The sequence below is a fragment of the Equus quagga genome, chromosome 1 (genome assembly GCF_021613505.1).
Source record: "Equus quagga isolate Etosha38 chromosome 1, UCLA_HA_Equagga_1.0, whole genome shotgun sequence".
In the NCBI taxonomy this organism is placed as follows: Eukaryota; Metazoa; Chordata; class Mammalia; order Perissodactyla; family Equidae; genus Equus; species Equus quagga.
In genome coordinates this window covers 136,525,713-136,552,180 of record NC_060267.1, presented here as the reverse complement: position 1 = coordinate 136,552,180, position 26,468 = coordinate 136,525,713, and the positions used below count along the sequence as shown (strand labels likewise).

The window sequence follows — 26,468 nt, the reverse complement described above, 5'->3', positions numbered from 1 at the left end:
GGAGGAGGTTCCTGACTCTTGTTTATGTCTGTTCTTAAGACCACAGAACCTTTAAGATTCATTGGACTGGTATACAAGAAACGACATAAAATAAATTTTCCATTTACAAAAGAGATCCTTTAGGTAGTTAGCTCCCAGCATAAACGATTTACATGGAAACTGGGAAGGGCAGAGTCCCTATGTACTCATGTTAGAAGCCAGTTGAAGATTCATGGGAAATGAAGATAAAGTATCTGAAGAATTAAGCTGTGGGCTGGTGGGATCTCTGTCCTCTTGGGCTGTGAAGTCCATCTGTGCCTGACAGTGGTCTAGGTTGGAGATTAAGGAGATCCTAGCTCTGTTTGGAAGAAGTAAACAACACCTTTCATGTATCAGTACGTTCTGGCCACCACTGAAAAGTATGTTGTAGCTGCTACTTTCTCCCCACTACTTGGGAATATGTAAATTATGGCTGCACCCTTTTGATAAGACGGACAATCTCTTGCTTTTGTCCTTCCCTTATCCCTTTTTGCTTTTAACTTTTAATCCTTGGGTTCCAAAATGCAGGAATTAATTTCCAAATAATTACTACTGGGTGGAAACCCACTTTTTCCTTTGTGCTAAGGGAATGATCAAAGCCTGCAGAAGGAGGTAGAGGCAGTGGGATGTGAGGTCAAGGGGGTCTTCAAGTATTTTTTCAGTTGTATTAAACTGGGTGTAAATCCATCTTACCTGGTGTAGAGGTGCCTGAACTGGACACATTTCTCTAAATCTGTCCTGTGGTCCAAGGAGCACCCTAGCATCCTCTGCTGAGGAAGGCCAGCAATGCAGGAGCTGACGGGATCTGGCCCAGGAACTTTGCCTTCACTAGTTCGCTGAGAACTGTGCTCTCAGATGCCACTCCAGGCAAGCCTGATTTCAAAGTTGGGTATGGCAGGCATCCTTTTTCTGTACAGCATTGGCCTTGACCACTGCTTTGCCTGATTGTAGAGTGGCTGTGGCTGTGCAGAACAGGGGTTCCAAAAGTCTGTAAGGCCATCTTTTGGCTTTTTTGCTCCAGCTTTTAGAAGCATACCCCTAAAACCTACTGGAGAAATTTGTAATTATTTAGATTTTGTAGCTGTGGCAAAGCTGAGGTAGGTAGAAGGGCCGATTAGAGCCACGTGTGGGAGGGAAGAAATTCTGCTAGCAAGACAGTCTGAGCAAAGGGAGTAAGTGCTAGTTGTGTCTTGTCCTTTTATAAGCAAAGTTTGTTGATTTGGCAATTTCTGGCATGGTTGAAATGTTGATGGGCGAGCCTTAAGAATGTGGCCCAAAACAGGTCACAACTTTAAACACTGAAGGTTGAGGTATTTGCCTGGATAAACATTTGGTACAGTGGCATCTTACAGTGAGGGTACAAGGACTCCCAGTCAACAGGGGCCAGAATACCCCTGTTTGGCTTCTGAGGCCTATATTGTGAGGCTGCTGGCAGTGCCAAGGGCTGTGGTAAGGGGGGACCTGAGTAGGGAGCTGGGGGTGGCTGGGGCTAGTCTGGTATTTCGCCTCACTCCTCTCTTTGGAGTCTGATTAGCCAATTAGGTCAGGAAGACCAGCAGTCAGCACATTTTTCTAAATGTAATTCATTGAAGTCAGATTAGCATTGAAGTCAGTTTTGAGCTATGGCACATATTTTTAATCTGTTGTAGTAGAATGGAAAAGATATCAGATAGCTCAGGTTTTGACTTCAAAGTGTGAAATCAGGTGATTACTGCTTTTGTGCTTGGTGAATCATTTCGGGCATTTAGTGGGAACCCTTTACCTATACTCTCATGTCTGCCAAGGGCCTGCTTGGTGCTAGGCATCTATTGGAGGAGAGGGCAGAAGAGCGTATGCTGCCAAGACTGCTTCAGTGGACCTCTTCTCCTTCCTTTTCTCTCTGGCAGCCCTCAGTATCCAGCCTTGACCTAGACAGACAGTGACCATCCTGCCCTCACAGTGTAGTCCCAACTCTACTCTTGTACTGAGATGAGGAGGGGGTTGGATAGCCAGGGGAAATTTAGGGAGTCAGAAGGCAACTTTTAGTTTCCAGTAAGTGACTACTTGGAAAATGCCTGTTTATAATATATAAGTACTTAGTTTATTACCTCTTGTGTTTTTGATATAGTAATATATGTAAATCTTAATTGAATATTTTTATATGAAATTTAGGAAGACTGCATGCATAGCAAATGAGGTTTCACACCTAGCACAGGGTAGGTAGTCTGTAAGTATGCACTGAAGTGTTAATTATTGTTGGGCTGTCTTGAGATAATTGTAATTTGCTTTAATTGAGTTCTTGGATGCCACGTGGGTAAGTAGATGTGGTAATTCATTCTCACTTGGATTCCGCTGAGTCTGGCCTCTCACCTCTTGCACTTACACCCCCACCCCACCTCCCAATCCAGCTGCTGCAGCCAAATGGACAGATAGGCCTGGTCCTTGTCTTTGGGCTCAGTTTATCCTTTTCTGTCCTCAGTGCCCTACCTGGGCATCGGTGATTAAAAGGATGGTGATTAAAGGTCCAATGGACCTAAGCCACATAAGTGTTTTTTCTGAAGTCTAATTGATGTGACTCTTGAGTAATGTGGGCTTATTTTTTAATGTTTATTTATAATTGTGGTAAAATATATATATAACATAAAATTTACCATCTTAACCATTAAAATTTTTTAAAAATTGTGGTAAAACACATATAACATAAAATTTACCATCATAACTGTTTTTAAGTGTACAGTTCAGTAGTGAGTAATGTTTAACAGGAACATATGGAGTTCAGTGGAGTGTAGAAGGAACTGTTTTTCAGTGAGCTTTCTCACATAAGATGTTAAAAATCTACCCAGGTTGAAAACCACGGTCCAGTGGAGAATGGCCATTAAGCCCTAGGTTTTGAACCTTCTCTTTCTTCTCTTCCTCTAGGACATGTTTGCACCTGAGTGAGTTTGTACCCAGGTATTAAACCTTTGCTTCCTTCCTGCCTTTGTTGAAAAAGCCAAACCACCATCAGCAGAAACCACTGCCCTTCCTGGACCTCTCCTTTTGGTATCTGTGATAAGTGAGAATTTGCAAGAGTTTTCCAAGTGAGAAAAGTGTTCAAAGTAGCTTTCTCTTTGATACTGTTGTGTAGTGCTTGCTTTTCAGAGGTAGTAGTTCTTTTCTCCCACATATTTTTACTTTTAAATCTCTTGCTGTGTGTGTGACCCTTGACTCCTTTGTTGGGTTCCCCAGCTCCCTGATGATGTCTTCATGGGCTGCCTCCACATCTCTGGTGAGATTCTCACAGGCAAGGCCAGGCAGGAATTTGCCTCATATCAGGGGAACCTCGTCTGCCTCCTGAGCTGTGAGTGATTTTAGGGTGACACCTTGAATCTTTACCAGTGACTTAGCTCAACACCTTCCTGTGAGGCCAAGGAGTTAAAAAGGCCTGTTTTTAACTCAAAGAGAGAAATCTGCCTGTCTTTGATATTTGGAGCCCAAATAAACAATGACTTCACACTATTGTTTTCCATTGTGTTGAGTACATCCTGTTGGCCATCAAATTGAACAATTTTAAACTGGTTAACCCTCTAGAAATCTTATATTAATGTTAGACTGACATTTAACATTTAATTTTAACTTCTGAGTGTCTAGCCTTTTGCTAGATGGAACCTAAAGTGGTTGTTTCAGTTAAGATTTTTGCTTTTGACTTTTCCAGATATTGCATTTTCCAGAACCATTTAAAACAGGGACATGTAATTTTATTATTTTAGCTTGGTTTTAAAAGGAAAATCTCATTTTCCTTAAATGTTTTAATTACCATGGCAAATGGTATCAATTTGACAATTTAAGTACTATTTTTAGGTAACATAACTAATTGAGAGTGGGGCTTCCTGGGAGTGGTGGGATGGGCTACCTCTGCCTCATTTTATGTGGTTTATAATGGGTTGAAGCTTACAACTTTTCCTTCATTCTTAGAAAGTAAAAACTAGTAGGGAGCTGTTCTATCAGTGTTTTTAGTTAACATATCTTAACGTTTCATTCTCTGTGTGTTTTTCTGCATATGAGGAAACATTGTTTACTATGAATTGAGTTGGTGCCACATATGCATTTGTTCTGTGCATTTATTGAGTGGAAAGTGTTTATTGACTGAGCCTCCAGCATGCATGGGGCAATCATTAGCTTTGGGCAGGAAACCTGAGTGGAATAGATCTACTGCTCCCCTGGAGATGGGATTCCAGAGAAGTCTTCCAGTTCCCAGGGACCCAAGGCTGTTGCACAGAGTAGAGTCACAAAGCTTTGTGCCTGGTGGGCATATATCCTTCCCACTCTCCCCCATATAAGGCACATCCTTCAGTCATATATAGATAGGGATTAGTATTGGTTGACAAGAGGGCCAGAAGGATTCTTTCCTACTGAACTCTGCCTCAGATGCTTGGGGTCCTCACCTGTCCCTGTATTAATGCTTTTGATTTCCTAGTTGTGTTCCTACTGACTGATCTGGTAAACTTTAAATACATGTGCCTTGAAGGAAGATTTTATGTATTTTGGTGTGTACAAAGGACCATCACCTTTTAAGCATTGCTGAAAACTTAACTTTTTACTTCTGCCCATCAGTGGAGAGTCCCCAGTGTCACAGTTGGAGAAAAGAAGCATTGGCATGGCCATTGGCAGATTCAGGGGGTTGCTGGTTCCACCTACAACTAGCTCTGATTTCTCTGAAGTGAGTCTTAGGGTCTAGGACTCCCTGGGCTTCTCACTCCAGATTGTCATTTCATCATTGAGGGTCCATACCCCAGGAGCCTGGTCGAAGTCCCCTGCTCAGATATTCTTCCTCTACCCCCAGCCAGCTTTCTGCGGAAGTGCTGCTTCGGTGGTGCTATTAGGTGTTGAAAATACACCTGGCCCAGGGAGGGGTGGGATCGGTATCTAGGATACTGTGGGGCTCTCTTCTCTGGTACTGGTGGCTCTTGGGGCAGAAGTGCAGGCTTTTACCAAGAGAAGAGGGAGAGGGCAGCCTGACTGGCTGCTTTGGGGCAGCAGTGTGCCAAAGGGCTCTGCTGTGTCCACACTTTGCAGGCATTAACACTTTTAAGGTTTCTCTTCCCCCCAGGGGTGGAATGTCTGGGACTAGGGGATGAAACTGCAGCCTGGCAGCTATGCCCATTTTCATACTGTATGCCATGGCTGTTGAGCACGTGTTCAGAATGCCAGGGGCTTCACGAAGGCTCTGGGAAGGTCTCTCTTTACAGAGTTGGATTTCACTGGAGTCTGGGACATTGCTGGACCTAGACTTAGTGGTAGGCACTGCACTGGGTTCTGGGACAGAGGAATGAGTTACCCATTCTAACTACCCATTTCTCGGTAGGAGAGTTTCAGCAGCTTTTATCAGCCAGACTGTGGTAAGTTCAGCTGAGACATACTCTTGAGCTGCCCTGAGCGCTTCTGGTATTCCAGAGGGTATAATGTGAGTATGTGTGTGCAGTGTTATAATGGGTGGCTGTGTCAGGAAGACTGGGTGACTCTGGCTGTAATCTTTCTCTGGTTCCTAAGCACTTTCTCCTCCCAGTATATTCTGGCCACAGGCTGTGTGTGACCGTGGTTGAGTGTTATCTCTCTTTGGGCCTTGGTCCCTGAAAAATGAGGAGGAGGATCTCTACAGTGCCTCCATCTCTGAGTGATCAAGGGTGTGAGTGTGTATGAGTATGTATAAAAACCTTCCTTAGGGGATGTCCTAATGCAGGTGTGTGGATGCAGCCTGCCAAGTTCCTAGCATGGAGAGATGTGACCCTTGCTTATAGGAAGCCAGCATCAGAAAGACACAAGACTGCTTTTTGCCAAGTTGCAGAAAGATCTTTCTTCCCAGACCCTGGAAAATCAACACAAAGCAGTTGGAGCTGTGCCCTGGGCATCGCCCGCTTGCTAAATGCGGAGCACTTAGTCATGCCCATGAAATAGATACCCTGTGTCGTCATGTGTCTTCAGATAGCAGACTGAGCTTATGTTCCTGGTAGAACAGGGTGTGTCTCATACTGTTGCTGTTTTCAAATAAGCTGAAACTTTAAAAATGGAGAATAAGATTAGAAAAGTAAAAGATCAGCTAGATCTAATAAGTAGAAACATAAATAAACTAAGGAGTTAAGACATGGAAGAAGCCAAAAAAAAAGTTGTATTCTCCTCATTCATTCATTAGGTGCATGTCTGGTGCTGTGTGTGTGCTTGGCATACATCACTGATTGCAGCAGATGTGTCCCTGCCCTTCTATAACTTAGTCTTCCGGGGTGTTAGTTGAGCTGAGCGATTTACTAAATAAGAGTTTAAAAGTATAAGAAATGAAAGGGCCATTAAAGGAAGCACTATACAACAGTAAAGAAAGCTCTAAAGTTACAATTTAAGATACTATAAAACTCAAGACCTAGAAAAATTTAAAAATTAAGTGATAAACTATAAAAGGGATATGAAAACATAGACAGTTAAGAAACTGGGAGATGTAAAAAGAAACACAGAAAAGAGTTTGAAGAAAAACCTTAAACTTGGGGCACTTTATGGGAGTCTGAGAAGGCCTCCACCCAGAGTGTGAACTCTGGGTGTTGAGGAGTCAGAGGGTTTCCTTCCTTGTCTTTCCTAGTAGAGGACCCTGCAGAAGTCACTAGAAGTTAAGTGGTTCTTGGAACTGATTCCCACAGGACATCAGTTTTAAGTCTGTGGTCATTTGGTGTCCCCCTGGAGAAGTGGCACTTAAGACTGCTGGCAAGTCTGTGGTGGGCAAAAGTGACCCAGCCATCTCCCGTTGGCGGGGAGGAGAGGTCCCTATTGAGGAATGGGTCTGAAGTTCTGTGAGAGCTGCCTGGTCACATGAATTTGACCTTGTAGTGAAATAAGGTAATAGAAACAGGAAGGAGGACATTGTTAAACCTGGTATCTGTCTAGCTTTGATGAGAGGGTGGGATCATGCCAAATGATAAAACATCTTCATTAACTTTCTAAGGTAGATGAATTTCAAATCGTTTCTCCTTACTTTTGTAGAGCAGCTCCATGTGTTTTTCTGAGTCTTTAGGGAGCAAGTGTTGTCCTTGGAACTAGGGGTGCATGCAGACTCTTCTCAGGGGGGCTATGTAAACCTGAGTGACATGGGCACCAAGAGATAGAGGTGGACAGAGATGGGGGTGCTGCATGGGGTAGAGTTGGGACAGGGCAGGAGCCCCAGGGGCTGGGATCTGGATTTTAGATGCCATTCAGAATATGCCAGAAACACACATGAGGACAGGGCTTTCCAGTCTTGAGAAGGTGGTGGAAAAGACACAGAGAGGTAAAATAGAGCAGGAGGTGCTGGCCATTTTAGGATTTTTATTTGAGATCACAGGGCTCAGCCAAGCTCTTCACCTTTCATGTGTTTCAAATACTCAGCAGAGAACATAGACTAACATTACACTTAATCTGAGTGTCTGCTGCCCAGCTTTGTCATACCTTAATGTTTTGTATTTTTATAAGATCCTATTTTAGGAAGTAAAGCAGTTATAAGTTTGGAGACCCTTGTGAACCCCTCCTTTTTCCTTTGCCCTCTCTTCCTAGAGTGACCCACGACCCTGAATTTGGTGTTTACCATCGTGGGATAATTTTATTTATTACATACATGTGAATCTATAAACAATTTGTAAACATTTTGTATAAATGATATTAATATCTTTATGCAATGGGCTCTTTCTGCTGAACGTTTTTTGACATTGACTGATTTTGGTTTTTGTAGTTTTAGTTCTTTTTAATTGTCCTACAGAGTTCTATGCTGTGAACGTACTACAACCTGTTGGTGCTTTCTTCAGTTGATAGTGAGGTTGTTTCCAGCTTTCTAGTGTTGCAATGAACCTGCTTGCTCTGACTCTCCATGTATGTTTGCATGTTCCTCTGGGTGTGCCTAGAAGTGGAAAGGCCCAGCTGGGCTGGTGGGTCCAGGTAGTTGGACCAGCCCATACTCCCACCAGTAGCCATGCAGTTCCTTCCCCTCAGTGATGTCACATGTGAACATTTTCGCCTATTCTGATTTATGTGGAAATGTTTTTCATGTTGCTTTAATTTTCTTTTCCCTAATAACTAGTGTGGTCAAGCATCTTTTTGTATGTTTGCTGTTCAGATTTTCTTTTCTGTGAATTACTGTGTTCAACCCATTTTTGTTGTTTTAGGGCACTTGATGTATTTTGATAGGGATCCTTTAACAGTCATTTGTATTGAAAAAGCTCTCTCCCAGGTTGTGGTTGATTGTTTTTACTTTCTTTATGGTGTCCTTTATTGTACAGAAATTTAAAATTCTAATTTAAATTATCTTTTTTAGATTTAAAAAAATTTTGAGATCATTGTGGCTTCACATGCAGTTGTTAAAAATAATACAGAGAGGTCCTGTGTACCCTTACTTAGTTTTCCCCAATGGTAACATCTTGCAGAACTGTAGTACAATATCACAGTCGAGATATTGACATTGATGCAGTCAAAATAAAGAACAATTTTTATCACCAAAAGGATCTTTCACGTTGCCCTTTTACAGCCACACCTACTTCCTTCATGCCCTATCCCCTCTTTAACTCCTGGCAACTACTAATCTGTTCTCCATAATTTTGTTACTTTAAGAGTGTTAAGAAATGAAATCATATAGTATGCAACCTTTTGGGGATTAGCATTTTTCACTCAGCATAATTCCCTTGAGATTCATCCAAGTAGTTGAGTGTATCAGTAGTTTATTCCTTTTTATTGCTCGTTCCATGGTGTGGATGTACCATAGCTTGTTTTGCCATTCACCCATCGAAGGACACCTGGGTTGCACCATTTGTTGAAAAAGCTATTTTTTCCCCATTGAATTGCTTTTGCACCTTTGTCAAAAATCAGTTGGGCATTCTTGTTTAGGTCTATTTCTGGATTCTGTATTCTGTTTCATTGATTTATGTGTTTGTCCCTCCACCAATACAGTCTTGATTACTGTAGCTATCTAAGTTTTGATATTAGGTAGAGTAATTCCTCTTTATTGTTCTTTTCCAAAATTTGAAATAGGGGCCGGCCTGGTGGCGCAGCGATTAAGTGAGCACGTTCTGCTTCGGTGGCCCGGGGTTCGCAGGTTCAGATCCTGGGTGCAGACATGGCACCACTTGGCAAGTCATGCTGTGGTAGGCATCCCACATATAAAGTAGAGGAAGATGGGCATGGATGTTAGCTCAGGGGCCAGTGTTCCCCAGCAAAAAGAGGAGGATTGGCAGCAGCTGTTAGCTCAGGGCTAATCTTCCTCAAAAAAAAAAAAAAAAAAGAATTTTTAGCTATTCTAGTTCCTTTGCCTTTCCATATAAATTTTAGAATAATCTTGTCTATATCTATAAAAATTCTTGCTGAGATTTTGATAGGAATTGCCTTAAACCTTGAATTAGTTTCCTAGGGCTGCTGTAAGAAAAATTACCACAACCTTAGTGGTTTAGAATAGCACACACATTTATTTTCTGACAGTTCTGGAGACCAGAAGTCCAAAGTCAAGGTGCTGGCAAGGGCTATGCTCCCTCTGTGGGCTCTGAGGAAGAATCCATTCCTTGTCTTTTCTAGTTTCTGGTGGCTGCCAGTACCCTTGGTTTGTGGCCGCATCACTCCAATCTCTGCCTCAGCCTTCACATCCCCTTCTCCCTCTGTGTGTGTATGATCTTCCTCTGCCTTTCTCTTATAATGACAATTGTGATTGGATTTAAGACCCACCCAGATAATCTCCCCTTGTGAAGATTCTTAATTTAATCACATCTGCAAAGACTCTTTCCTTGTAGAGTAACATTTACAGATTTCAGAGATTAGGACCTGATATATTTGGGTAGCCATTATCTAGCCTATTACAAACCTGTGTTATCACTTTGGGAGAATTGACATCTCTGCTATGTTGAGCCTCCCAATCTATTAACAAAATGTATCTTTTTGTTTAGATCTTTGTTGATTTCTTTCACCAATGTTGTATAGTTTTCAGCAAACAAATCCTTTACATGTTTTGTTAGATTTACACCTAGGTATTTCATTTTTTGAGCAATTTAAATGGTATTATATTTTTAATTGGGTTTCCACATGTTCATTTCTAGCATATAGAAATACAGTTGATTTTTGTATATTGATTTTGTATTCTGTGACCTTGCTAAACTCACTTATTAGTTCTAGGAGTTTGTTTTGTAGATTTCTTGGGATTTTTCTACATAAGCAATTTTGTCATCTACAAATAGGGACAGTTTTATTTTTCCTTTCTGACCTATTTGCCTTTTTTTTTTAATTGGCACCTGAGCCAACATTTATTGCTGATCTTTTTTTTTCTTCTCCTCCTCAAAGCCCCCCCCAGTACATAGTTGTATATTCTAATTGTAGATCCCTTCTAGTTGTGCTGTGTGGCATGCCACCTCAGCATGGCTTGATGAGCAGTGCCCTGTCCGTGCCCAGAATTCGAACCAGTGAAACCCTGGACCACCAAAAGTGGAGTGTGCAAGCTCAACCATTCAGCCACGGTGCAGGCCCCCATCTATTTGCCTTTTGTTTCCTTTTCTTGCCTTAGTTACATTGGCTAGAACTTCTTGCATTCTGTTGAATAAACGTGGTGAGACCAGACATCCCTGCCTTGTTTCTGATCTTAAGGAGAAAGCATTCAATCTCTCACCATTATGGATGTCAGCTGTACGTTTTCTGTAGGTGCTCTTAAAAAGTTAAGAAAGTTCCCCTCTGTTCCTAACCTTTTCTGAGAGTGTTTATCATGAATGGGTGTTGAATTTTACTAGATACTTTTTTCTGCGTCAATTGATATGATCATGTGATTTTTGTTCTTTAGGTCTGTTAATATGGTGGGTTATGTTGATTGATTTTCAAATACTGTACTGGCCTTGCATCCCTTGAATAAATATCACTTGGTCATGGTGTACAATTCTTTTTATGTATTTCTAAATTTTATTTGATAATGTGATTTTTGTGTCTGTGTTCCTGAGAGATATTGGTCTGTATTTTCTTTTTTTTTTGTACTGTCTTTCTCTGATTTTGCTATCAGGGTAATGCTAGCTTCATAAAATGAATAGGGAAGTGTTCTTTCCTACTTAAAAAGATTTTGGAGAATTGGTGTTAATTCTTCTTTAAATGTTCAGTAGAATTTACTAGTGAAGCCATCTGGGCCTAGAGATTTCTTTTTGTGGGAGTTTTTAAATTACTAATTCAATTTCCTTATTAGAAATTATCTGTATTATATTGGGTGAATTGTGGTAGTTTGTGTTTTTCGAGGAATTGTCAAATTTATCTGTGTAGAGATGTTTGTAGTATTCCTTGTTATCCCTTTTGACGTCTGTAGGATCTGTAGTGATACCTTCTATTTCATTCCTGATAGTGGTAATTTGTGTCTTTTCTCTTTTTTCTTTGTCAGTCTTACTTGAGATTTGCTAATTTTATTAATCTTTTCAAAGAAACAGTTTTCTGTTTCACTGATTTTTCTCTGTTGTTTTGGTTTTCACTTTTATAGATTTCTGCTCTTTATTCCTTGTTTTTGCTTGCTTTTGGTTTATTTTGCTTTTTTTTGAGATTTTTTAATTCACCATTTTATTTTTATTTTTGTTTATTTATTTTTTATTTTTTTAAAGATTTTATTTTTTCCTTTTTCCTCCCCAAAGCCCCTCCAGTACATAGTTGTATATTCTTTGTTGTGGGTCCTTCTAGTTGTGGTATGTGGGACGCTGCCTCAGTGTGGTTTGATGAGCAGTGCCATGTCTGCGCCCAGGATTCGAACCAACGAAACACTGGGCCGCCTGCAGCAGAGCACACAAACTTAACGACTTGGCCACGGGGCCAGCCCCCAGAGTACACTATAATTGTTGATTAGGTTATGTTGACTGATGGTATTTTGAGTTCTTTGTATCCTTGCTGATTTTCTTTCTGGTTGTTCTAGCAATTGTTGAGAGTGGTGGTGAAGTTTCCAGCTTAAATTGTGGATTTGTTTATTTTTCCTTTCAATTCTATGAGTTTTTGCTTCACTTATTTTGCAGCTCTGTTGTTTGGTGCATATACATTTAGGATTGCTATTCTCCTTGGTAGAGTGACCTTTTTATTGTCATATCATATCCCTCTCTGTCTTTGATAATTTTATTTGCTCTGAAGTCTACTTTATCTGATATTAATATAGCCACTCTTGCTTTCCTTTAATTAATGTTTGCATGATATGTCTTTTTCCATCCTTTTACTTTCTGCCTATCTTTGTCATCTCTCTGTTGTCATCTGTAGATTGTCTTTTTTTCATTCAGTTTGAGATCTTCCTGGTTCTTGGTATGATGAGTGATTTTTGATTGAAACCTGGGTAATTTTGTATTTTGTTCTGAAACTCTGGATTATGTTTTAGCTAGCTTTTTCTGACATTCCTCTGACAGAGGAAGGGGAAGGGAGGTGCTCGCTGATTACTGGGAAGTGGAGGTAGAAGTCCAGGTTCTCCTCTCAGCCTTTGTTGATACCTGAAGGTGAGTGAAGTCCTTTTTACTGCCAGACAGGAGTGGGAGTTCTAGTTCCCTAGGCCTCATTACTACTGAGCATTGGTGAAACTTCTGACTTTCCACTAGTTCTCCTCTGACACCATCCCAACAGGGAGGGAGAGAACCTCTTTGTTACTGCTTGGGTGGGCATAGAAATTTAGGTTCACCCTGTGGTTTCCACCAACACCAAGGGGTGAGAGGAGGAGGTTAGAGGGATGGCACATAGTTACTGAGCAGTGGGGGTGAAAGTCACAGCTCTCTTGGCCTTCTCTGATGCTACCCCAGTGGGGATATTAGGGTGCCTTGTTACAGTCTCATGAGGGTGGAAGTCTAGGTTCCCATTTGGTCTTTGCTGTTGCGGGTGGGAGTAGAGGCACAGTGTTTTCTGTGGTGTTTGGTTGGAATAGAGCTGGTATTGTCTAAATGTTTTCTGTCTTGCTGTGCTACCCCCTTCCTGTTCCTTTGGCTAAAGAGAGCAGACTTTTGTTGGGACTTTTTTTTGTCTTATCTGTTGGCATTTCTGAGTTGCCAGCTTTTTCAGCTCCAATCTTGGGATATTTGAGGCCAAAAGAAAACCCAGGGAATTCACTACTGTGTCTTTCCTTGAGTCCTGGGGTCCCTAGCTGGTTTGCCTTCTTCTCTTGACTTTTTAGAACCTCATGTTTATTTTATATATAACATTTAGGATTTTTGTTGTATTTAGTGGGAAACTAGGAAAAAAATACATCTTCTCCATCTTTGTGCAAGTAGAAGTTCATTTGTTTTTTTTCTTTTATGTGTAGTGTTTTTTGATGTCTTTTAAAATGAAATCCTGGGGCCGGCTTGGTGGTGCAGCGGTTAAGTGCGCATGCTGTGCTTCTCAGTGGCCCGGGGTTCACCGGTTTGGATCCTGGGTGCAGACATGGCACCACTTGGCAAGCCATGCTGTGGTGGGCGTCCTACATATAAAGTAGAGGAGGATGGGGGCCGGCCCAGTGGCACAGCGGTTAAGTTCGCACGTTCTGCTTCTCGGCGGCGCTGGGGTTTGCTGATTTGGATCCCAGGTGCAGACATGGCACTGCTTGGCAAGTGCCATGCTGTGGTAGGCGTCCAACGTATAAAGTAGAGGAAGATGGGCATGGATGTTAGCTCAGGGCCAGTCTTCCTCAGCAAAAAGAGGAGGATTGGCAGCAGTTAGCTCAGGGCTAATCTTCCTCAAAAAAAAAAAAGAAAAGAAAAAAAAGTAAAGTAGAGGAGGATGGGCACTGATGTTAGCTCAGGGCCAGTCTTCCTCAGCAAAAAGAAGAGGATTGGCAGCAGTTAGCTCAGGGCTAATCTTCCTCAAAATACAGTAAAATAAAATAAATGAAATCCTTTCTTATGCTGACCTTCTACTATATTCTAAAAATTTTCAAGTTTTGCTTTTTTACATTTGTATATCCAATCCACCTGATCTTTATCTTGTTTGTCATGGAGAAGTGAGGGAGGAACCTAATTGTTTTTCTACATAGATGACCGCTTGTCCTGGTGCCTTTGAACGACTCCTTGGCAAGCTGGTTTTGGGCTCTAACTCTGATTCCGTAGTCCACTATCCACTCTGTCCCATGTGACACTGCCTTACATACAATAGCTTTCTGATAAGTCTTTATTTGGTAGGATAGGACTCCCAACTTCAAATTTGTTTTACCTTCTTGAGTTTTGGCTCTGTCTCGGGAATTTAAATCCAAAAACAAAATAAGAACAGGAATGGCAAAATCAATAGTGAAAAAAACCCTGTTGGAACTGGCTTGGGTTTGCATTGACTTCAGAGTATACCACCTATTTCAGTGGCCTTGTTTTCTTTAGTGATTTTGGTTTTATTTACTTTGAATTACCCAGGTCAAAAAATACCACGGGGCCCCTCCACAGCTTGGCTCAGGGCAGGGTTTAATTCTTTAGAGTGGGAAATTGCTCATGATGACCGTGGTCACCTGTGGACACCTAGCAAGTCCCACAATGCGTCCGTGAGGCTGCTAGCCTTAGAGCTGGTGTTCTGAGCTGCCTGAAGCTGGTGTGGGGGAGAGGGAACAATGTGCAGGGTTCTAGGCACTCTGTTGGGTGTAGGGGACTAGAGAGGCCAAATAAGTTTTGTTCACTGGCAGTGAGTTTGTAAATATGTGTTTAAGAAACGAGTCCTGTGATTAGTGCTTGATGTGTGAGGAGTGGTCAGTTGCTATACTTCTCTGTGCAAATGGTTTTTCAGTCTTTTCAAAAGTATTTTTTTTAAGACTTAATAATTGTTACGTTTCCCACATTGCTTTATCTCTTTTTATACAGGCACACATTTTTCCCCCTAAACCATTTCAAAGTGAGTTGCAGAGATTTTTGGTACTTCATCCCTAAATACTTCAAAATTGAGGACAGTCGTTTTCAGAGCCACACCACCATCATCTCACCTAAGAAAATTAACAATAAATCTAATCTCTGCCCACATGCAAAATTCCCCAATTACCCGTTTGGGAGCTGGGCTTGTGTGTTTTTTGTTTTCTTCTAAAGTAAATTAAGGATCCAGTTAAGATGTGCACACTGGGGCCGGCCCTGTGGCCGAGTGGTTAATGTTCCATGTGGCCCACTTGGGCAGCCCAGGTTCATGGGTTCATATCTGGGTGTCGACCTACTCCTTTCATCAGCCGTGCTGTGGAGGCATCCCACATATAAAATAGAGGAAGATTGGCATGGATTCTAGCTCAGGGCTAATCTTCCTCTAGTGAAAAAGGAGGCAGATTGGCCATAGATGTTAGCTCAGGGTGAATCTTCCTCACCAAAAAAAAAAGGTGCACACACTGCATCTGGTTGCTGTCTCTAGGTCTAGAACAGTCCCCTTGTGTTTAGGAGTGTCAGCATTTGGACTGAGCAGGCCAGTTATCTTATAGAAGTTCCCCTATTCTAGATTTGTCTGATTGTGTCTTCATGGTCCTTGTATTTCCTGTAAACTGAAAGTTGGATCTGCCCGACAAATATAATGTGAGCCATATATGTCATTTAATATTTTCTGGTAGCCATGTGAAAAATAAATTAAAATAAATAGGTTGAATTAATTTCAATGTATTTTCTTTATTTATTAGTCATAATTTAATATTTATTTACTTAATATATTTAATATATTTATTATTCATAATTTATTAATATTTACTTAATATATTTTGTTTAATAATATATTTTATATCCAAAATATTATCATTTTAATATGTAATCAATATTTAAAAAGTATTAATGAGATAGTTTACATTCTTTTTTATGCTAAGTTTTGAAAATCCAGTGTGTATTTTACTTAATGGACCAGCCACATTTCCAATGCTCAGTAGCCACATGTAGCTTGGTGGCTCTGCACTGGATAGTGCAGGATGAGAGTTGTTGCAACTCAGGGAAGATGTTTTTGACAGGAACACTTAAGGAGTAGTAATTGCCTGTGCACGACTTTGAAACCATGGAGACTGCTGAAGTCTAAGTCTACTCTTTTTCTTTTTCAGGCTCTGGGTGCTCTGGGATGGAGCAGGTGTGCAGAGGGTGAGGACCCAGCTCTGGGACCACATCGCTTGCTTCTTTTCTTAGTGAGACTATCGGCTTGAGCAGACTTGGGCCCAGGATGAGGATGTCTGTGAGCCTCTCACTGCTGCTCCCTCTCTGGGGGAGGACCTTTCTCCTTCTGCTCTGCGTGGCCGTGACTCAGTCCCGCTGGCCCAGTGAACCTTCGGAGGCCGTCAGGGACTGGGAGAACCAGCTCGAGGCATCCATGCACTCTGTGCTTTCAGACCTCCATGAGGCTGTACCTACTGTGGTTGGCATTCCTGATGGCACGGCTGTCGTTGGGCGCTCATTTCGAGTGACCATTCCAACAGATTTAATTGCCTCCAATGGAGAAGTCATCAAGGTGAGACCAAATATAAAGCATCAATGAGGAAGAATTCTTGTCTTCCATTTTGGTTTTTAGTTTTAGTTTTTCAATTCTACTCTCCAGCAATTCTGAGCTCATTTCTTTCAGGATCTGCTAAAAGAAAGGGACAGCCACTAATGTTCACAAGAGGGTCCCCATACATCTCAGAATAGCATCTTAAACCTTTATTCTTGTGCCCATTTTGAGGGTGTCACCATTAAAAAGCCTTTACATCTGTACTCTGGAAGGTCTTTTGGTCATTGAGTTAGGGATTTGATGGAAGGGCCTGTGTATAAAGGAAAAGGTCTCCTTGCATTAACCATTGGATTAAACCCAAGAAATACAGAACTTTTAAATACTTCAAACCTGTTTTTTTTAAATAAGGTATAAATAAATATAGGAGTTTAGCTCTATTTGTTGTTCTGTGTTTACTAATGTATTTGTTCACTTAAGAACCAAAATTAGTACCCAAACTTCAGCCATGCCCCATTTCCTTTTGGGGAAATAATCCAGAGAACAAGAGGATCTGACACCCATGTAACAGCAGAGTGTCTTGGCAGGCCCAGGATGGAAATCAGGTGAAACAGGAAGCTTTTGTGTGAAGAAGCACCATATCTTTGTCTGGGGTTGTGGGACCTTGGAATTTCCCCTATATCCTGAGTGAGTTTGCATGGTGTCCATGTGGGTGTGTAGGGTGTACCTTTCAAACTATGAACATCTCTCCTAGAGCAGAGGGCAGCATGCTTTTTCTTAAGTGCCAGATAGTAAATATTTCAGGTTTTGCAAGCCATACGGTTTCTGTTGCCACTCCTCATCTCTGCCAGTATAGTGTTAAAGTAGCCATAGATAATATATAAATGAAAGGCATGGCTGTGTTCCAGTAAAACTTTACTTATGAACACTGAAACTAGAATTTGAATTTCCTATAATTTTCACATGTCAAAAAATCTTCTTTTCATTTTTTTTCTCAATCATTTGAAAAATACAAAAACTATTTTTAGCTCATGGACTGTAAAACAAGTGGCAGGCCAGATTTGGCTCACGGCCATAGTTTGCTGACCCCTGCCCTACAGCATTCTTTCCTTAGAGGTGTGACTTGAAAATGGCTTAAAAACATGTCAAGCTCTGTACTTTGTTATGGTAGTTTTATATCTGTTTGCGTGTATACTTCTACATATACATAGTGTTGTGGCTATCCATTGCTGTGTTTAAACCATCAAACTTAGTGGTTTGAAACAACCAATTTGTTTTGCTCACAGTTTTGTGGCCAAGAATTCAGGGATTCAGAGTTCATCTCTCTGAGGGAACCTCATCTCTGCTTAACATGGTACTGACTAGAGTGGCTCATCTGGGGCTAAAGGATCCACTCCCAAGATGGCTCATTCCTGGCTGGCAAGTTGGTGCTGTGTGTTGACAGGGAGCTTAGCTGGGGCTGCTGGTCAGGGTCTTTGGTTCCTCTCTATGTAGACCTTTCCACAGGCTGCTTGGATTTCCTCACAGCGTGAAAGCTAGGTTCCAAGATTGAGTTTTCCAAGAAACAGGAAATGGAAGCTGCCAATCTCTTAAGGCCTGGACTTGGAAACTTGTACAGCGACACTTCCGTTGTACTCCAGTGGTCAAAGTACATACAGGCTCTGGTGAGTCCTTGCCGCCTTGCCTCTCTCTGACCATCAAGACCCAGGCATCTGGGGGCCGGCCTGGTGGCGCAGTGGTTAAGTTCACATGTTCCTCTTCTCGGCGGCCCGGGGTTGGCCGGTTCGGATCCCGGGTGTGGACATGGTACCGCTTGGCACGCCATGCTGTAGTAGGCGTCCCACATATAAAGTAGAGGAAGATGGGTACGATGTTAGCTCAGGGCCAGGCTTCCTCAGCAAAAAGAGGAAGACTGGCAACACTTAGCTCAGGGCTAATCTTCCTCAAAAAAAAAAAAAAGACACAGGCATCTGGATTAGAAATGGTCACAAATTCTATACTGCTTTTCCCACTGAGAGGTGGGTCTTTGCCCCTTTCCTTTAAATCTGGGCAGACCCACTCCCTACCTGCACCCTTCTTGTACTCTCTTCCTTTTCTCTCTTGCTCCCCTTATCTTCAGGTTATGGCTTATTTGCAGGGTGACCTTATGTTCTCAGAGGTGGTCATACTTCTGAAGATCCTGGCTTACTTCCATGGAGCTCTGTCTACTTCATAGAGGGTTTGCAAAAGATTTCCATGCAATCTTCATAATACCCCAGCTAGCCAGATGCTAGTCTGACCAATAGATGAAGAATGGCAATTTTGGAGGTACCTTTCTTGCCCAGCATCAAATTTGATCTTCTGAATATCCAAACTCTGCGGTGATTGCCTTTGTTCCACTGGCCATTGGGATGTTTTACATGGATTAGTCTTGACCAGAGGTGCCTTGCATCTATACAGTGAGCTGGATAATTGCTGTATCTGGCAGAGAGACATTTAACAGGCTTATTCACCAGAGGAGTAAAGAGATTTTACTGAGAAAACAGGATTTTATCTGAGCATATTTATCAGTATAAAGCAGACCATTTAGTAGCTGATCAGCCTGTAGAAAAGCAGATAAAGGTGTGTGACTTTTCATCCCCCGCAGTCTTACCATCAGGGTTCTGTGGAGTGGGAAATCAGATCAGAAAGCCTGACTTCATTCCTGGAACTTTGATCTCCCTATGTGTAAAACGGGATTGGGAAGTCTTTATATTAAAGGAGTTAGTTTTTTCTCCTTATTATAATAATGATGTATAAATGTACATTGTAGAAAAGGGAGAAAGAAAATCTCTTGTGGGCCAGCCCTGGTGGCCTAATGGTTAAGTTCAGCGCATTCTGCTTGGCAGCCCCGGGTTTGGATCCCAGGGACAGACCTACACCGCTCTGTTAGTGCCATGCTGTGCTGGTGGCCCATGTACTAAAAAATAGAGGAAGATTGGTATGGATGTTAGTTCAAGGTGAGTTTTCCTCAGCCAAAAAAAAAAAAAAGGCCAGCCCCATGGCCAAGCAGTTAAGTTTGCACACTCCGCTTCAGTGGCCCAGCTTTTGCTAGTTCAGATCCTGGGCGCCGACCTAGCACCACTCATCAAGTCACGCTGAGGCATTGTCCCACATAGCTGAACTAGAAGGACCTACAACTAGAATATACAACGGTGTACTGGGGGGGGGCTTTGGGGGAAAGAAGAAGAAAAAAAAACATTGGCAACGGATGTTAGCTCAGGTGCCAATCTTTTAAAAAAAAAAAAAAAAAGAGACAGTCTCTTGTGATTCCTACCAGTCAGCAAACTCCTCCATTATTTTCTATGTTCATCAAGAGCTGTCCATGTCACATACATACAAAGACATCTTGGACAGACCTGAGATCACACTGGACATATTTTTTTTTTATTATTATTATTGAGTTCATAATAGTTTACAGCATTGTAAAATTTCAGTTGTACATTATTATTTGTCACCATATGAGTGCTCCCCTTCACCCTTTGTGCCCACTTCCCAGCACCCTTTCCCTGGTAACACCTGAACTGTTTTCTTTGTCCAAGTGTTTATCTTCCACATATGAGTGAAACCATATGGTGTTTGTCTTTCTCTGTCTTGCTTATTTCACTTAACATAATACCCTCCAGGTCCATCCATGTTGTTGCGAATGGGACGATTTTTTCTTTTTTTTTATGGCTGAGTGGTATTCCATTGTATATATATACACCACATCTTCTTTATCCAATCATCGGTCGGTGGGTACTTGGGTTACTTCCCTGTCTTGGCTACTGTGAATAATGCTGCAGTGAACATAGGGGTGCATAAGTCACTTTGAGTTATTGATTTAAAGTTCTTTGGATAGATACCCAGTAGTGGGATAGCTGAGTCATATGGTATTTCTATAAGTTTTTTGAGAAATCTCCATACTGTTTTCCATAGTGGCTGCACCAGTTTGCATTCCCACCAGCAGTGTATGATGGTTCCCTTTTCTCCACACCCTCTCCACCATTTGTTACTTTTTGTCTTAGTGATTATAGCCATTTTAATGGGTGTAAGGCAATATCTTAGTGTAGTTTTGATTTGCATTTCCCTGATGATTAGTGATGTTGAACATCTTTTCATGTGCCTATTGGCCATCTGTATATCTTCTTTGGAGAAAGGTCTGTTCATATCCTCTGCCCATTTTTTGATCAGGTTGTTTGGTTGTGTTCAGTTGTGTGAGTTCTATATATATTATGGAGATTAAACCCTTGTCAGATATATGATTTGCAAATATTTTCTCCCACTTGGTGGGTTGTCTTTTTGTTTGATTCCTGGCTTCCTTTGCCTTGCAGAAGCTCTTTAGTCTGATGAAGTCCCACTTGTTTATTTTTTCTTTTGTTTCCCTAGTCTGAGAAGACATGGTATTTGAAAAGATCTTTTTAAGATCTATGTCAAAGAGTGTACTACCTGTATTTTCTTCCAGGACTTTTATGGTTTCAGGCCTTACCTTCAAGTCTTTGATCCATTTTGAGTTTATTTCTGTGTATGGCGTAAGATAATGGTCTACTTTCATTCTTTTGCATGTGGCTGTCCACACTGGATGTATTTTTTTTAACCATTTTTCATTCAGTGTAGCTTGAGTTTTTTCCCCTGGTTATTAAGTATTCTTTGGGAATGTAACTTTGAATGGCTGCCCGATATTCTTGTGTATGTGAGGAACATTTCAGATCTTGGTCCCCAGGAGGCTTGTTGGGGTAACCTCCAAATCATATCCATCACTATTACTGTCATCTAAGCTACCATTTGCTCACCCCTTCCCAGGCTCCCCACCTCTGTTCTTGACCCGTCACTCTCTTTTCCATGCTAAGGCAAGACATCTTTATCTTTGTAACCCCCCCCCCCCCCCCCATTACTGAGCTGCACTTAGAATCAAGCCCCATGTGATCTGGCCTCTGGCCTCCTCTCTCTTGCCTTTCCCTTTGCATACTGTGTCCCAGCTACACCAGCTTCTTTCTGTTCCACAAACATGCCAAGCTCATGGCCCACCCCAGGCCTCTGGTTGGTTCTTTCTTCTGTTGACATGGGTACAGCCACCTCTTCAGGCTTAGCTTGAACATTGTCTGCGGCATTGGAGCCCTTTTTCTCCACCTGGATGAAAGTAGCTTTGCCACAAAACCCTGTGTTATCTTCTTCTTAGCAAATTTTTGTACTTGAAATTCTTATCTTTTGTTATTCTGCATGTTTGACTCCCATCATATAGGCCCTCAAATGTTTATAGGCTGGCAGAGGGAATGAGGACCCTTTCAGTGCCTACAAACCTGCTTTGGATTGTCAAAGTCTCCCTGGCTGTGTGCAGGGAGAAATGCCAGCCCATGTCAAGGGCAGCAAGAGACTAACTTTGCCCGAGCTTCATGTGGGGTTCCCAGTGAGGGTTGGTCTTCCTGCCAATTTGGACATGGCCAAGTTGCCTAATCAGGACTCAGGTAGAGCATGGTCTCTCCTGAGATCTGATGAGATTAGATGATGTGGTTGTCATACTTGCTGACTGGTCAGGTGATGTACATAGGGGTTGGTGATGGAATAAGTTAGTGTTTGTAGCAGACTGAGTAAAAATCTGTTGAAGGGATAGAAGGTTAAGCCTCATGCTATGTGAGTTGCACTAGCCACTTTCCAAGCCTTCTTTGACCTGTATGGTTGTGGCAACTCTGTTGTGGAATCACAGTGGCAGGGGGTGTGCTGCTTGATGTTAGTCAGGTGTACCCATCAGGTAACATCAGTTCCTAAAACAAGGGCTTCCCTGTACTTTATATACCACACAGCAAGGAAGCAGGTCAGGAGAAAGAAGAGGGGACTTGCTTGCCTGGAGGATGTAGTCCTGTAGTGCTGTGTCCCATGCTTGATACCCTTTCATATCCAGACAGCTCTCGTCCAGTCTCAGCCTGGCTGGCACCTATTACTTCCCCTGCTGTTCTCTAGCTCTGCCTTAGGAATTGATTTCATGTTATCCACCCCAGCTTAACTCCCAGGTGGATTCCATTGACCTGATGATGCAAGAATGGACTGCGGGCTGTCTCCAGGCCCTTCTGGCCAGCATGACCTTCCTGAGAGACTTGTCCCGGGGACTCTCTCCTTTCCTGTGGCCTCAGGATACCCCAAAGCAGATGGTCCTGGCTTCTGCCCCCTTGAATGAGACTGGATGCCTGTATGAAAAGCTCATCCAAGATCTTGTCTTTTCTTTGCTCTCACAGTTGCCTTTGGATCCTGGAGCATTGTCCCTCCTCATCAGGGTTTGTGGGGTTGGGTCACACAGAAGCCAGCTTGACCTTTGCTGGGTGGATCATAGGCTGTCCTGAGTTAGCTATAGTATACGTTACCCATCCTGACTCTTGTCTCCTTTGAGATTGGTGTTGGTTTCCTGCAGGTACTTCTCCTCTGACTTGAGTGAGTGTGGGGCTGTGTGACGAAGATGATTATATGCCTAGAGATGTTCTAACCCCTCCTCTCTAGCGTGGTCAGGAGAGACATCTTTGCATCTCATGAAATGACTAGGCTGCCCCTCTAGAGCCCCCTCAAATACCTCATTTTGGTAGAGCCTGCAATGATGGCTTTTCATCCCTACTTCCTCTTAGCCTCCTTGCCTGGAGACAATGTGGACTTTCTCTCAGCCCAAGATGTCGGCAGACTGGGAGCAGCCCTTCCTGGGACTGTGCTCTTAGCTGCTGGTGTGGGCACTCAATTGTTCCCCTGAGAACAATGGACACTCTTTTTAGCCAGGAAGGGGAGCTCATGAAAGGAGCATTTCTTTGGATGCTTGAGAGCTTTGTGGCAGCCCCGCCTGCGTGAGATGAACTGCAGTTTCTTTCTGCCTTGAGTGGGTGTTTCCTGGCTCTGAATGGACCCCTTGTGAACACAGCACACCGGGGAAATGCGGGTTGGCGAAGGAAGGCATCCTTGGGGGTGGGTTGTCAGAATGGCATTTGTCCAGACACATCAACTCAAATACTTACTGAAAATACAGGCCTCTATGTTTAAAAAAAAAAAATTACAAGGACTGCAAGAATATGACAAAGTAAAAATAGATGATGTCAGGGTTTGGGATTGAGGATCCTAAGAATTTTATTAATGGCTGTAACTATGCGAAGTTGTCCCTTACTTTTGGGGGAAAAATACTAATTTTTGTTTTTAGTTAACAGTTAATGTCAGGTAAAATACTTCATAACTCAGACCAGAAGGGTACTGATTGGGCTGTGCGATTGTGTTCAGAATGTGATCCTGTGGCCTTGGCCTTTGTGGCGTAAGCTGTGTGCTGGTTTGAGGTTTGCATATCTAGCAGCAGGACCAGTGATTATCTCTCTTGGCTCTGCTTTACTCAGCAAAGCAAAGGCCCCTCATACCCAGTTTCACCATGGTTCCTCACCTCGTGGGGACAAAGTCTTGGCCCTTTTTTTTTTTTTTTTGATTTTGTTTTTCCTTTTTCTCCCAAAAGCCCCCCCGGGTACATAGTTGCAGATTTTTACTTGTGGGTCCTTCTAGTTGTGGCATGTAGAATGCTGTCACAGCGTGGCTTGATGAGTGGTGCCACGTCCACGCCCAGGATCCGAACTGCCGAAACCCTGGCTCACTGAAGCGGAGCATGCAAACTTAACCACTCGGCCACAGGACCGGCCCCAGTCTTGGCCCTTTGACCTCAATCCAGAGGCTCTTCCTGTGGACCTGTGCCATCTCCCTGCAGCCCAGCCATGTGACTGTGCATGTGCATCATTTGCAGAAGCTGAGTTTGGCCACAGAGCAGATTTGTCTCATTGTCATAGTCCGTGGCACAGACACAGGCTCACCTTGAATGTGAGTCAACACGATGGGGGCTTCTGAAACTTGATTGGAGGTTCAGACTTCTTCAGAACGACCATTTCCTACCTCCCTGAGCAGAGGAGCGCTCCTGGTCAGCCTGCCCCAAGGAGGCCTTGACCACCTCACGTGTGAGTGCCTCCAGGGTATTCCCTATGGTATTCCCAGCCATAGATGGCTGCAGGTTGGCCCAGCTCTACAGTTTGACTGAGGGGTGAGAGGGCTGAAGGGTCAGGAGCCGGTGACCAGGTCTGAGGGAGGTGGACACTTTGCCAGGGCAGGCTGCTAGAGGTCCAAGCAGTGGGGTGTCACAAGGCAGCAGTTCATGCCACTTTGAAATGGATCACTGAGAAGAACCTCTTGCACATCTGTGGGGAATTCAGAGGTGTTGGTTGGAAGGTGCTACCACTGAGGCCCAAAGAACCCTCCAAAAGGTTTATAATGTGAGGGAATTCTCACCAAATGCAGTTTCTTGTTTATATTTTTATTCTAAAGATCCTTCTTTACTGGCCATCATTAGCTCACGCAAGTGACATGGGTGTGAAAGTGCTTACCCATCTTTCTAGAGTGTTTGCTTGCCGTTTCTAAGTCCCACAACTCCTGTATAGGTGATATCTTACCCGTAAAGCTTAGGTTTTCTTGGTTTCTGAAGCCAACAGTCATATAATTAATTAGGCCCTGATGAGAGTCTAATTCTTCAGTTTTATCTTTCAGCTATGCCTAGCTGGCTGGCTCATCCTGGGTAGAAACCTGCCTTTTGATGAGGGACTGAGTAATGGAGCTCCTCTGCCCCTTTGCTCTTTCTCCAAGTGTGGAAGGATACTAGTTTGGGGTGAGAGACTTTGCTTGTGTTGCATGGTGTTTTAACACAGGTGCTGTATCTTTATCAGACTGGGTGTTTGACAGTCTATTGTGTGAGAGAGGGCATCAGCAAAGCAATTGGAGAGAATGCCTCAGAACTGAACAGGGAGTCATTTACTAGTCATCTGCTGGTATAGATTGATGAGTGACCAAAGCCTTCACATTTGGCAGTTCCCTAGTCATTGGTCATGGTGATTCATTGTGGGCATCACTGGGTGGGTAGTCTTTAACTCTTTATGGGTCTGCCCAGGTTTTTGTGGTTTTGATTCTTAATATTTGGGGATGTACTTTTTGTTGTTAGTGCCATTGAGTGGATTCCAACTCCTTGCAACCCTGTGTACGGCAGAGCTGAACCCTGCTTGGTCTTTTTGCACCATCATCTCACCTTCCAGTGCTGTATCAGATAATTGTGCTATTCGTAGGGTTTTCTTGGCCAATTTTTTGGGAGGTACATGTCCAGGTCCTTCTTCCTAGTCTTTGTTAGTCTGAAACCTGTCCACCATGGGTGACCCTACAGGTATTTGCATGGCTTTCAGCATCACAGCCACATGCAGCCACCACAGTATGATAACCAACAGATGGGTGGTGTGGTTCCCTGACTGGGAAATGAACCTGGGCCACCGTGGTGAGAGCACCAGATCTTAACCACTAGACCACCAGGGCTGGCAAAATGTACTTTATGGATCAGAATTTCTAAAACTGGGTGTGTGGCTGTTTGAAGTCTTGTTTTCCCCAGTGCTGGGCTTGCTTTCCATCTTGCAAGCATGTCCTCTCTGATGGTGGCTGAAACTGGAAAGATTTCTGGCTCCTTCTGCGTGGCCTCTGAGCTACAGCCTATGATCTTCTCAAATCAGGCTTACTCCTGCAGTTTCTGCCTCTTGTAGCTGTTCTTACTGCCTGAAGGCTTCTTTCCAAGATGACTGCTTTATAAGGTTAGCATGCCTTGTCTCCCACAACTCCAAGGTATTGTTGGTGTTTGGTGATAGAGGGCTGAGTGAGCTGAAACCCTGGGGGAGTTCCATGGCGAGGACCAGCCTGTCACCCCAAACACATGTCCTGGTGCTGATGAGCACTTCACACAGATCTCTGGTTCCTGCCCCTTGCCTGTCATTCCTAGCCTGCAGCCCTTAGGGGGTTAATTGTGGGTAGTTACAGTACAGCTGGGGCAGAAATTTTTATATGCATAAACCAGGGACTCCATGGATAGTCAAAATCTCATGCTCAAATATGCCAGGATTTAGCACACCTGTTTTAGACTGAAGAGGAGGTGAATACTGGTCTTTGGGCTATCACTTGCAGCAGCAGGTCCATCCCCCTCCCGACTCCCCCTACCCGCTTCCCCCCCCCCGCCCCAGGGTTTTCATTCACTCCTGGCAGACAGGTCTTAACAGGCAAGCAGGTCTCTGAAGGTCCCCAGCCTCGGCCTTATTCCTCTGTAGGAGCCTGGCTTCTAC

General features: G+C 43.0%; 1 protein-coding gene across 7 annotated transcripts in view; it reads left to right on the top strand.

Annotated features, from left to right (window-relative positions):
- The window catches only part of DAG1 (dystroglycan 1), a 58,983-nt gene that overhangs the window by 23,996 nt on the left and 8,519 nt on the right, over positions 1–26,468 (top strand). For 4 of the 7 annotated variants that reach the window (XM_046663028.1, XM_046663019.1, XM_046663059.1 and 1 more), the window contains one exon: positions 15,953–16,353. In XM_046663028.1, coding sequence (XP_046518984.1) covers positions 16,069–16,353 — 285 coding nt within the window. In that variant the 5' untranslated portion in view covers positions 15,953–16,068. Of the gene's footprint in view, positions 1–2,916; positions 2,950–15,952; positions 16,354–26,468 lie in introns of all 7 variants that reach the window. The other 3 variants (XM_046663053.1, XM_046663036.1, XM_046663069.1) reach the window with 1 other exon arrangement.